Source organism: Salmo trutta, chromosome 37 (genome assembly GCF_901001165.1).
Source record: "Salmo trutta chromosome 37, fSalTru1.1, whole genome shotgun sequence".
Taxonomy (NCBI): Eukaryota; Metazoa; Chordata; class Actinopteri; order Salmoniformes; family Salmonidae; genus Salmo; species Salmo trutta.
Genome location: NC_042993.1, coordinates 2,471,712 through 2,484,765, shown reverse-complemented (window position 1 = coordinate 2,484,765; position 13,054 = coordinate 2,471,712). Strand labels below are relative to the sequence as shown.

The 13,054-nt window shown below is 47.9% G+C and overlaps 1 protein-coding gene across 2 annotated transcripts in view; it reads left to right on the top strand.

The window, feature by feature from the left end:
- Positions 1–2,408: 2,408 nt before the first annotated feature.
- LOC115176868 (sorting nexin-27) overlaps positions 2,409–13,054 on the top strand; it is a gene marked incomplete in the record, with an annotated part of 27,145 nt that continues 16,499 nt past the window's right edge. For both annotated transcript variants that reach the window (XM_029737218.1, XM_029737219.1), the window contains 5 exon segments: positions 2,409–2,873; positions 8,092–8,323; positions 8,734–8,926; positions 10,267–10,334; positions 10,609–10,713. In XM_029737218.1, the coding sequence (XP_029593078.1) occupies positions 2,548–2,873; positions 8,092–8,323; positions 8,734–8,926; positions 10,267–10,334; positions 10,609–10,713 (924 nt within the window).

Below are 13,054 nucleotides of genomic sequence, written 5' to 3'. Positions count from 1 at the left end.
GGTACAGTTTATGTCGTCCTGTCATCAGTCATAATGTCTCAGATGACAACCGAACTGACATCCATACTCATTAAGTTCCAAAGCATATTTCCAACTGGTTTTATTACAAAGATATGGTTCCTTTTCCCCATTTGTTTGATGTTCCCAGACTCTCTATATTTAACAAAGGCTATTCAACAGTCCTTCAGTAGGGTCAGAAAGAGAGGGGAAGGGAGAAAGGTATTTATGGGGGGGTCATAAACCTTACCCACAGGCCAACGTCATGACATATCAATGATGTCGCTCTTGCTGCGGGTGATTCTTTGATCCACCTCTACACAGATGACACCATTCTGTATACATCTGGCCCTTCTTTAGAAACGGTGTTAACAAACATCCAAACGAGCTTCAACGCCATACAACACTCCTTCCATGGTCTCCAACTGCTTTTAAATGCTAGTAAAACGAAATGCATGCTCTTCAACCGATCGCTGCCCGCACCCGCCCGCCTAGCATCACAACTCTGGATGGTTCTGACTTAGAATATGTGGACAACTACAAATACCTAGGTGTCTGGCTAGACTGTAAGCTCTCCTTCCTGACTCACATTAAGCATCTCCAATCCAAAGTTAAATCTAGAATTGGCTTCCTATTTCGCAACAAAGCCTCCTTCACTCATGCTGCCAAACATACCCTCGTAAAACTGACCATCCTACCGATCCTTGACTTCGGCGATGTCATTTACAAAATAGCCTCCAACACTCTACTCAGCAAATTTGATGCAGTCTATCACAGTGTCATCCGTTTTGTCACCACGCCCCATATACTACCCACCACTGCGACCTGTATGCTCTTGTTGGCTGGTCCAAACCCACTGGCTCCAGGTCATCTATAAGTCTTTGCTAGATAAAGCTCTGCCTTATCTCAGCTCACTGGTCACCATAACAACACCCACCCGTAGCATGAGCTCCAGCAGGTATATTTCACTGGTCACCCCCAAAGCCAACACCTCTTTGGACGCCTTTCCTTCCAGTTCTCTGCTGCCAATGACTGGAACGAATTGCAAAAATCACTGAAGTTGGAGACTTATATCTCCCTCACTAACTTTAAGCGTCAGCTGTCAGAGCAGCTTACCAATCGCTGCAGCTGTACACAGCCCGTCTGTAAATAGCCCAACCAACTACCTTCCTCATCCCCATATTTGTTTTCGTTTTTCTGCTCTTTTGCACACCAGTATTTCTATTTGCACATCCTCATCTGCACGTAAATTGCTAAATTGTAATTACTTCGCCACTATTGGCCTATTTATTGCCTTTACCTCCTTACTACATTTGCACACACTGTATACAGATTTTTCTATTGTGTTATTGACTGTACGTTTGTTTATCCCAAGTGTAACTCTGTGTTGTTTTTATCGCACTGCTTTGCTTTATCTTGGTCAGGTTGCAGTTGTAAATGAGAACTTTTTCTCAACTGGCCTACCTGGTTAAATAAAGGTGAAATACATTTTTTTATAAAAAATTACATTTGTGGATTGGTGATTTACGTATGTGGATTGGTACTTATTTGTACAGATCATGATACATAAATACAAAATGCATGCTGTGAGTTCACAATACTTTTGGCATGATATTGATCCCATACATATCATTCACATTTATTGGTGCTATCACACTGGCCAGCTAATTCAACTATTTGGGTGATGAACAGGTGTGCACCACAGTAGTGTTGCATATATAGAGTAATCTAGGGCTAGGGTTTCGATTATTTACGTTGGACATACTATGGTTACACATATGGTTAACATATTATGGTTACCATACTATAATTTCTGCAGCATTGAAAGGCAGGCATCAACATGACCGAATGAGAGGCTGCCAGCGATTTATAGAAATCGCTTATTACGGGTACAAACCTTTTTCTACGACAACAAATCGCTTTCTACATGTGAGAACTTTTTTTCTATGCGTGAGAACTTTTTTTCTACGACTACAAATCGCTTCTAGGCGTGACAACTTCTAGTCTTTATGACGGTCATTTCACTTAAGGCCCTTGGAAATGACCTGCATATCTGCAGGTATAAAAAAAAATCAAATGCAACATATCGATTTACAAATACAAATCAAAACGTGTTAGTTTGTGGATAGTGAATTGTATTTGTGGATAGCAATCTACATTTCTGGAAAGTGATTTACATGTGTGGATTGGTGATTTACATTTGTGGATTGGTACTTATTTGTACAGATCATGATACACGAATACAAAATGCATGTTGTGAGTTCACAATACTTTTGGCATGATATTGATCCCATAGTGACCATCGACTTGAGGAAATGTATCCACTCAAACGCGCCCAGTATCTTGATGTTGCGGTTGCGCAGTAGAGACCCACTCTAACCAGAGGGGCGGGTTCCAGGGAGGGCAGTCTCTCGAGTCAAATCGGTTTTCGTTGACTTGCTCGCTCCTTCTCACTCCATCGTTTCTAGCAAGCTAACTAGATAACTAGGAGAGCTACCTTATAGTGTGGGAGCCTCAAAGTGGATAAGGGGGGAAACAGGCTGACGGAAAATGGCACACGTCGAGGGAGAGGGAATTAATTCGGTGGCACCTCTGTTAGTTCAGCCATTCTCTCGCAACGGCTCCGGTGTCAGCCCAACGCAGGGCACCGGCAGTTGCCAAACGGTGACTACCGTTACTTCAGGCCCGCGACTGGTGCGGATAGTCAAGTCTGACTCCGGATATGGCTTCAATGTCCGGGGACAGGTTAGCGAAGGAGGACAACTACGGAGCATCAACGGGGAATTGTATGCCCCGCTACAGCATGTCAGTGCTGTTTTACCGGGAGGTGCAGCGGACAGAGCCGGTATCTCGAAAGGGGACCGGATTCTGGAAGTGTAAGTAAGAGTTTGCTTGCTATCTGGTAGCTACTAACTACATGCGTAAGCTATCTCAATGGTAGATATTTGGTCAAGGCAGGGCAAAACAAACAGACCACAGCAAAGCTAAAAAGGACGGTAATTGTCATGTCATCTCCTGTGCACTGCAGTTGGTTCGTGAAACAAACGTTTTCTGCTGTCCCAAATTTAAGCTCGCTAGCTAACGTTAACTCCATAATTCACAAGCTGTTGTCCTCCGCTCAGTGCAACGCCATAAACTATCATAGCTAGCAACGTTAAATGATATGTTTCACTTGACCTGGAGACTAGGCTAACAAAGCCTTGCTAACTCATGCATCAGTCTGTGCTTGTACCAGTCTTACCGGGAGTGTATAGGGCAGAAGAGCCGGCTCATCCCAATGAAAAGACGGTCTGTGTGAGAGCATGTGATCATTACGAATTCCAGTCACACTGACTCTGAACTTGGATACAAGCTAACTATGTGAACACCAGCACACACACTGGTTCCTTCCTTCCCTACACATCACGTTACCAGAAAAACAGCATCTGTCATTCTTATTAACAACTGAACCAGATGATGGACAAAAGGCCATTCAATACGTGCACATTCATAGTCAGCTACTATTTTACCTACTTGCCTTGATGATGATAGGTATTTTAATAATGTGCTGAAATGCTTTACATCTAGTCTCAGTTAAATTGGGACTTAACATTTCCTAACTGTAATAGATCAACAATGGCCATAGTATGCCATCTCTGTGTCTGAATGCGGATGCTGCAATGCATAGAGAGTGCAGTGTGTCTGTCTGGTCTTTGCGACAGGTTTAGTATGCACAGGGGTAGCTAGCTTGGTGATGTTAGGTTCTGTTGCCATGGCAAGGAGCAGGCAGCATACAGCTCAGCATCAGTACCAGTGTGTGTGTGCGTATGTATGTGTGTGTGAGGGGAAGAAAAAGTGAGTGAGAGGGGTTGCTGGATACGGGATACATAGGGCTCATCTGATTGGATGTGCTCTCAGTAATTCTCTGTTTTGATTCGTTGGCTCACCGTTTGCTGCTTTATGATTGGGTGCTGTGCAGTAGCCTGGCAGTTTGTTGACTCCAATATTGGTGTGTGTGCACGGGTGGTTGCACGCCCATTTTGTGTGTGTGTGTGTGTGTGTCTTGAGCAACACAAGTATCTATGCCAGGGAGAGACACCTGCCCATGTGCACCATATGCTCACACACAGCAGTTCCTCAGTGTTAGCTGCAGTGCTTGTGGAGCATCCAAATAGCAGTCCCTCAGTGTTAGCTGCAGTGCTTGTGGAGCATCCAAATAGCAGTCCCTCAGTGTTAGCTGCAGTGCTTGTGGAGCATCCACACAGCAGTCCCTCAGTGTTAGCTGTAGTGCTTGTGGAGCATCCACACAGCAGTCCCTCAGTGTTAGCTGCAGTGCTTGTGGAGCATCCACACAGCAGTCCCTCAGTGTTAGCTGCAGTGCTTGTGGAGCATCTCCACAGCAGTCCCTCAGTGTTAGCTGCAGTGCTTGTGGAGCATCCACACAGCAGTCCCTCAGTGTTAGCTGCAGTGCTTGTGGAGCATCCACACAGCAGTCCCTCAGTGTTAGCTGCAGTGCTTGTGGAGCATCCACACAGCAGTCCCTCAGTGTTAGCTGCAGTGCTTGTGGAGCATCGACACAGCAGTCCCTCAGTGTTAGCTGCAGTGCTTGTGGAGCATCTCCACAGCAGTCCCTCAGTGTTAGCTGCAGTGCTTGTGGAGCATCCACACAGCAGTCCCTCAGTGTTAGCTGCAGTGCTTGTGGAGCATCCACACAGCAGTCCCTCAGTGTTAGCTGCAGTGCTTGTGGAGCATCCACACAGCAGTCCCTCAGTGTTAGCTGCAGTGCTTGTGGAGCATCCACACAGCAGTCCCTCAGTGTTAGCTGCAGTGCTTGTGGAGCATCCACACAGCAGTCCATCAGTGTTAGCTGCAGTGCTTGTGGAGCATCTCCACAACAGTCCCTCAGTGTTAGCTGCAGTGCTTGTGGAGCATCCACACTGCAGTCCCTCAGTGTTAGCTGCAGTGCTTGTGGAGCATCTCCATTGCTCTCCAAAATCCACACTCCTCATCAACACAGTCCCAGAGAACACACACACACACAGTCCCAGAGAACACACACACACACAGTCCCAGAGAACACACACACACACACACACACACACACACACACACACACACACTGTCCCAGAGAACACACACACACACTGTCCCAGAGAACACACACACACACTGTCCCAGAGAACACACACACACACACACTGTCCCAGAGAACACACACACACACACTGTCCCAGAGAACACACACAGTCCCAGAGAACACACACACACACAGTCCCAGAGAACACACACACTGTCCCAGAGAACACACACACACACTGTCCCAGAGAACACACACACACACTGTCCCAGAGAACACACACACACACTGTCCCAGAGAACACACACTGTCCCAGAGAACACACACAGTCCCAGAGAACACACACACACACACAGTCCCAGAGAACACACACACACACACACACAGTCCCAGAGAACACACACACACACACACAGTCCCAGAGAACACACACACACACACACAGTCCCAGAGAACACACACACACACACACACACACAGTCCCAGAGAACACACACACACACACACACAGTCCCAGAGAACACACACACACACACAGTCCCAGAGAACACACACACACACACACACACACAGTCACAGAAAACTTCTGCCTCTCAGCACCTACCCATGCCTTTATGACAGCCTCCAGTCCAGTCCAAACACTCATGGCTATATGACCGACAGTTGTTCCTGAATCCTAACCAGACTAGACTGGAGAAAGACTTGGAAGTTTTTTTGTCTGTCTTTCCGTGTGTGTTTGTCTCTGTGTGTGTGTGTGTGTGTGTGTGTGTGTGTGTGTGTGTGTGTGTGTGTGTGTGTGTGTGTGTGTGTGTGTGGTATGACTACCTCAGCAGCTTTCAGTTAAACATTAGCCAGCCTGGAGAGTAGTAATTTAAGGAAATGAGTCTGGGTGTTTTGACACCTGTAAGGGATACATGCAGGGATCAACATGTTTGGATGCATAACACACACAGGCCTACAGATGACAGAATGGACCTACTGTGTTCTCTACCCACACACACTGATTAGGAGTTGCACCGGCTGTGCGCACACTGTCAGTTTCCTTGATGAAACATTGGAGTGTGTGTATCTGTCATTGTGTGTTATCAGTCTGAGCTGTTTGTTTTATGTCACCAGTGTCTTCCTCAGTGTTATCTGCAGTGCTTGTGGAGCATCTCCTCTGCAGGTGGTCTCAGGTGGTCTGTCTGGCAGTGTTGTGTGTTGATGCTGTAACCTTTGGCCTGCGTTCTGTTCCTCTCAGTCACTGATGTAACAACATGATAGATAGCCTGGGTTTACTAGGCAAAGGGCTACTTTATCATATCTTTTCCTGTGAACTTATACAGAAATATCACATTGACATCATGTGTCTCCTCAAGGTAGGATTGGTTTTTACTGTGTGAACTGTGAGCCTAACTACAGTTGGTAACTGTAATATTTACTATAGGCTGCTGCAGTGCAGACATCAGCACTCCTGCTTGCACACACAGAAACACACACACACACACACACACACACACACACACACACACACACACACACACACACACACACACACACACACACACACACACACACACACACACACAGAGTCCCTGCAGAGGTCACAAGTCCAGCTTACTAGCTCATGCTCTGACGCACAGTCATCTGAGTGACGCGACCCCACCGTGACCCCGTTGCCATGGGAGATGTCAGAGTTCCGGCTGAGGTGAACATGAGACTTGCTGACAGCCTTATCATGACTCTACTGACTGGCCCTTAATATAGGATGATCACTGTTATACAAGAGGGTTTGTCCATTAACTCCCAGACAAACACAGACTGGCCCTTTAATATAGGATGATCACTGTTATACAAGAGGGCTCATCCATTAACTCCCAGACACACACAGACTGGCCCTTAATATAGGATGATCACTGTTAAACAAGAGGGTTTGTCCATTAACTCCCAGACACACACAGACTGGCCCTTTTAATATAGGATGATCACTGTTAAACAAGAGGGTTTGTCCATTAACTCCCAGACACACACAGACTGGCCCTTAATATAGGATGATCACTGTTAAACAAGAGGGTTTGTCCATTCACTCCCAGACACACACAGACTGGCCCTTTAATATAGGATGATCACTGTTAAACAAGAGGGTTTGTCCATTCACTCCCAGACACACACAGACTGGCCCTTTAATATAGGATGATCACTGTTAAACAAGAGGGTTTGTCCATTAACTCCCAGACACACACAGACTGGCCCTTAATATAGGATGATCACTGTTAAACAAGAGGGTTTGTCCATTAACTCCCAGACACACACAGACTGGCCCTTAATATAGGATGATCACTGTTAAACAAGAGGGTTTGTCCATTCACTCCCAGACACACACAGACTGGCCCTTTAATATAGGATGATCACTGTTAAACAAGAGGGTTTGTCCATTAACTCCCAGACACACACAGACTGGCCCTTAATATAGGATGATCACTGTTAAACAAGAGGGTTTGTCCATTCACTCCCAGACACACACAGACTGGCCCTTTAATATAGGATGATCACTGTTAAACAAGAGGGTTTGTCCATTAACTCCCAGACACACACAGACTGGCCCTTAATATAGGATGATCACTGTTAAACAAGAGGGTTTGTCCATTAACTCCCAGACACACACAGACTGGCCCTTTTAATATAGGATGATCACTGTTAAACAAGAGGGTTTGTCCATTCACTCCCAGACACACACAGACTGGCCCTTTTAATATAGGATGATTACTGTTATACAAGAGGGCTCATCCATTAACTCCCAGACACACACAGACTGGCCCTTTAATATAGGATGATCACTGTTATACAAGAGGGTTTGTCCACTCACACCAAGACAGACACTGACTAAGGCAGCAAGAAACGTCAACAAAACAATTCATTTTAGTTAGAAAGAACCAATGCTAGTTTCTAATTATGTATGTCTGCTGCTGCTCATTTGCAATAATGACTCAGTATACCCTAGCCCAGTTATGAATGAATATTCAATCTCTACCTCCCTTTATCTGCCTCTCTCCTCTCAGTAATAGTGTGAACGTGGAGGGGGCGACCCATAAGCAGGTGGTGGATCTGATCCGTGTGGGGGAGAGGGAGCTGATGCTGGCCGTGCTGTCTGTACCTCCCCAGGAGGCTGACTGTCTGGACCCCGGAGACGACGGCTCAGCCCAGTCCTGCTACGACTACAGCGACAAACAGGCCGTCCCCATCTCCGTCCCCACATACAAACACGCTGAACTCAACCAGGAGAGGTTTGTGGTGAGTAGATGGACGGAAGGAGAAAGAAAGGAAGGGGGGGTGGAGAGAGGGAAGGACTGGTGTGAACAACCTGTCCTCATCTGTCCCAACATGCAAATACACTGAACGCAACCAGGGGAGAGAGGGAGAGATAAAATGACTGAGGAAAGATGTACATAACATGTAGGTATTGCCGCAGGTAGCCTAGTGGTTAGAGTGTTGGACTAGTAACCAAAAGGTTGCTAGATCGAATCCCCGAGCTGACAAGGTAAAAATCTGTCGTTCTGCCCCTGAACAAGGCAGTTAACCCACTGTTCCTAGGCTGTTGTTGTAAATAAGAATTTGTTCTTAACTGACTTGCCTAGTTAAATAAAGGTTAAATTTTATAAAAATGCCTAAAGAATATTTCAACTGTGTGTGTCTGTTTGCAGGTGTATAATGTGTACATGGCAGGCAGACAGCTGTGTTCTAAAAGATACAGGGAGTTTGCTATCCTCAACCAGAACCTGAAGAGAGAGTTTGCCAACTACACCTTCCCCAAAATACCTGGCAAATGGCCCTTCACCCTGTCTGAACAACAACTAGACGCTAGACGCAGGGGACTGGAGGAATACCTGGAGAAAGGTGAGAGGGAGGGAGGGAGGGAGGGAGAAAGATTAGGCCAGAGAAATATGGAGCAAAAACCATTTGGAAAGGTGATAGAAAGGGTGGAATGAGAGATGGAGGAGGGATAACTGGAAAAAGGTGGAAGTTGATGCAATAAATGAATGGAGGTAGAAGAGAAGACGAAATGTGGAAAGGAAAGGATTGGAGAGGAGGTAGAGAAGGTCAGGATAACAGGCTACTCATAGAGGAACTCATGGGAGTGTCTTAGAGAGGAGGTAGAGAAGGTCAGGATAACAGGCTACTCATAGAGGAACTCATGGGAGTGTCTTAGAGAGGAGGTAGAGAAGGTCAGGATAACAGGCTACTCATAGAGGAACTCATGGGAGTGTCTTAGAGAGGAGGTAGAGAAGGTCAGGATAACAGGCTACTCATAGAGGAACTCATGGGAGTGTCTTAGAGAGGAGGTAGAGAAGGTCAGGATAACAGGCTACTCATAGAGGAACTCATGGGAGTGTCTTAGAGAGGAGGTAGAGAAGGTCAGGATAACAGGCTACTCATAGAGGAACTCATGGGAGTGTCTTAGAGAGGAGGTAGAGATGGTCAGGATAACAGGCTACTCATAGAGGAACTCATGGGAGTGTCTTAGGAGGTAGAGAAGGTCAGCATAACAGGCTACTCATAGTGGAACTCATGGGAGTGTCTTAGAGAGGAGGTAGAGATGGTCAGGATAACAGGCTACTCATAGAGGAACTCATGGGAGTGTCTTAGAGAGGAGGTAGAGAAGGTCAGGATAACAGGCTACTCATAGAGGAACTCATGGGAGTGTCTTAGAGAGGAGGTAGAGAAGGTCAGGATAACAGGCTACTCATAGAGGAACTCATGGGAGTGTCTTAGAGAGGAGGTAGAGATGGTCAGGATAACAGGCTACTCATAGAGGAACTCATGGGAGTGTCTTAGAGAGGAGGTAGAGAAGGTCAGGATAACAGGCTACTCATAGAGGAACTCATGGGAGTGTCTTAGAGAGGAGGTAGAGAAGGTCAGGATAACAGGCTACTCATAGAGGAACTCATGGGAGTGTCTTAGAGAGGAGGTAGAGATGGTCAGGATAACAGGCTACTCATAGAGGAACTCATGGGAGTGTCTTAGAGAGGAGGTAGAGAAGGTCAGGATAACAGGCTACTCATAGAGGAACTCATGGGAGTGTCTTAGAGAGGAGGTAGAGATGGTCAGGATAACAGGCTACTCATAGAGGAACTCATGGGAGTGTCTACAATGGATCTGCCTTTCTCCGTGTTTCTACTTTCTCTCTCCCCTCCTTCTCACCATCCTCCTGCCCATTCTCCCTTCTCTCTTCACAGTGTGTTCAGTAAGGGTGATTGGGGAGAGTGATGTCATGCAGGAGTTTCTGTCTGATGAGTCTGATGAGGTAAGCGTGTCATTCTGAGTGTGTTAGCTTATTCCTCTCTCTAAGATGTATTCTTTTTTAGACTATTTCTCTCTCTTTCTCTGCTGTTCTCTCCTCTCATCCAATCCTCTGTGGTGTGTGAGATGGGGCTGGCATCTGTCTTTTTTCTTCTTTTTGGTTTCCTCTCTCCTGCTTTTCCATCTCTGTCTACACTGTGTGTGTCTGCATGTCTGGCCTATGAGTGGTCCTGTGACTGCCTTCTCACCCCCCCCCCCCCCCCCCCATATCTCCGTAGAACTGTAACAGCGTATCAGATGTGGAGTTGAGGATAGCCATGCCTGATAAAACCACCGTCACAGTCCGAGTCCGCAAGAACTGTACTACTGACCAGGTCTACCAGGTAACACACCCCTAACCCCTAGTTACACATACAGCCCTCACATATACACCCTCTCACCTAGTCCACCTAGACCATCAGCCCACACCATCACACCTAGTCCCCAGGACCATCAGGTCACACCTAGTCCCCAGGACCATCAGGTCACACCTAGTCCCCAGGACCATCAGGCCACACCCTCTCACCCAGTCCACCTAGACCATCAGCCCACACCGTCACACCTAGTCCCCAGGACCATCAGGTCACACCTAGTCCCCAGGACCATCAGGCCACACCCTCTCACCTAGTCCACCTAGACCATCAGCCCACACCATCACACCTAGTCCCCAGGACCATCAGGCCACACCCTCTCACCTAGTCCACCTAGACCATCAGCCCACACCATCACACCTAGTCCCCAGGGCCATCAGGCCACACCCTCTCACCTAGTCCACCTAGACCATCAGCCCACACCATCACACCTAGTCCCCAGGACCATCAGGCCACACCCTCTCACCTAGTCCACCTAGACCATCAGCCCACACCATCACACCTAGTCCCCAGGGCCATCAGGCCACACCCTCTCACCTAGTCCACCTACACCATCAGGCCACACCCTCTCACCTAGTCCACCTAGACCATTAGGCCACACCGAGTCCACCTAGACCATCAGCCCACACCGTCACACCAAGTCCCCAGGACCATCTGGCCACACCCTCTCACCTAGTCCACCTAGACCATCAGGCCACACCGAGTCCACCTAGACCATCAGCCCACACCGTCACACCGAGCTCCCAGGGCCATCGGGCCACACCGAGCTCCCAGGGCCATCGGGCCACACCTAGCTCCCCAGGGCCATCGGGCCACACCTAGCTCCCCAGGGCCATCGGGCCACACCTAGCTCCCCAGGGCCATCGGGCCACACCTAGCTCCCCAGGGACCATCGGGCCACACCTAGCTCCCCAGGGACCATCGGGCCACACCTAGCTCCCCAGGGACCATCGGGCCACACCTAGCTCCCCAGGGACCATCGGGCCACACCTAGCTCCCAGGGACCATCGGGCCACACCTAGCTCCCCCGGGACCATCGGGCCACACCTAGCTCCCCAGGGACCATCGGGCCACACCTAGCTCCCCAGGGACCATCGGGCCACACCTAGCTCCCCAGGGACCATCGGGCCACACCTAGCTCCCCAGGGACCATCGGGCCACACCTAGCTCCCCAGGGACCATCGGGCCACACCTAGCTCCCCAGGGACCATCGGGCCACACCTAGCTCCCCAGGGACCCATCGGGCCACACCTAGCTCCCCAGGGGACCATCGGGCCACACCTAGCTCCCCAGGGCCATCGGGCCACACCTAGCTCCCCAGGGGACCATCGGGCCACACCTAGCTCCCCAGGGACCATCGGGCCACACCTAGCTCCCCAGGGACCATCGGGCCACACCTAGCTCCCCAGGGACCATCGGGCCTCACCCTCACACCTAGCTCCCCAGGGACCATCGGGCCACACCCTCACACCTAGCTCCCCAGGGACCATCGGGCCACACCTGGTTCCCTGCACCTTGGTTACCACTTGGACCCACATTAAACAATTCTAGGCTGGACCGTCAATGGCCTCCTTGTTAATGCACAGGCCTCCTTGTTAATGCACAGGCCTCCTTGTTAACCTCTATGGGCTACTCAACAGCCAGTGGAATCCCGTGGCGCGATATTCAAGTACCTTAGAAATGATATTATTTCAATTTCTCAAAACATATGACTATTTTACACCATTTTAAAGACAAGACTCTCGTTAATCTAACCACACTGTCCGATTTCAAAAAGGCTTTACAACGAAAGCAAAACATTAGATTATGTCAGCCAGAAATAATCAGACACCCATTTTTCAAGCTAGCATATAATGTCACAAAAACCCAAACCACAGCTAAATGCAGCACTAACCTTTGATGATCTTCATCAGATGACACTCCTAGGACATTATGTTATACAATACATGCATGTTTTGTTCAATCAAGTTCATATTTATATCAAAAACCAGCTTTTTACATTCGCATGTGACTAGCATGTGACTAGCATTCCCACCGAACACTTCCGGTGAATTTACTAAATTACTCACGATAAACGTTCACAAAAAACATAACAATTATTTTAAGAATTATAGATACAGAACTCCTTTATGCAATCGCTATGTCCGATTTTAAAATAGCTTTTCGGTGAAAGCACATTTTGCAATATTCTGAGTAGATAGCCCAGCCATCGCAATTGTAAATGAGAACTTGTTCTCAACTTCCCTACCTGGTTAAATAAAGGTGAAATAAATAAATAAATAAATAAAATCACAGGCTAGCTATTTTGACACCC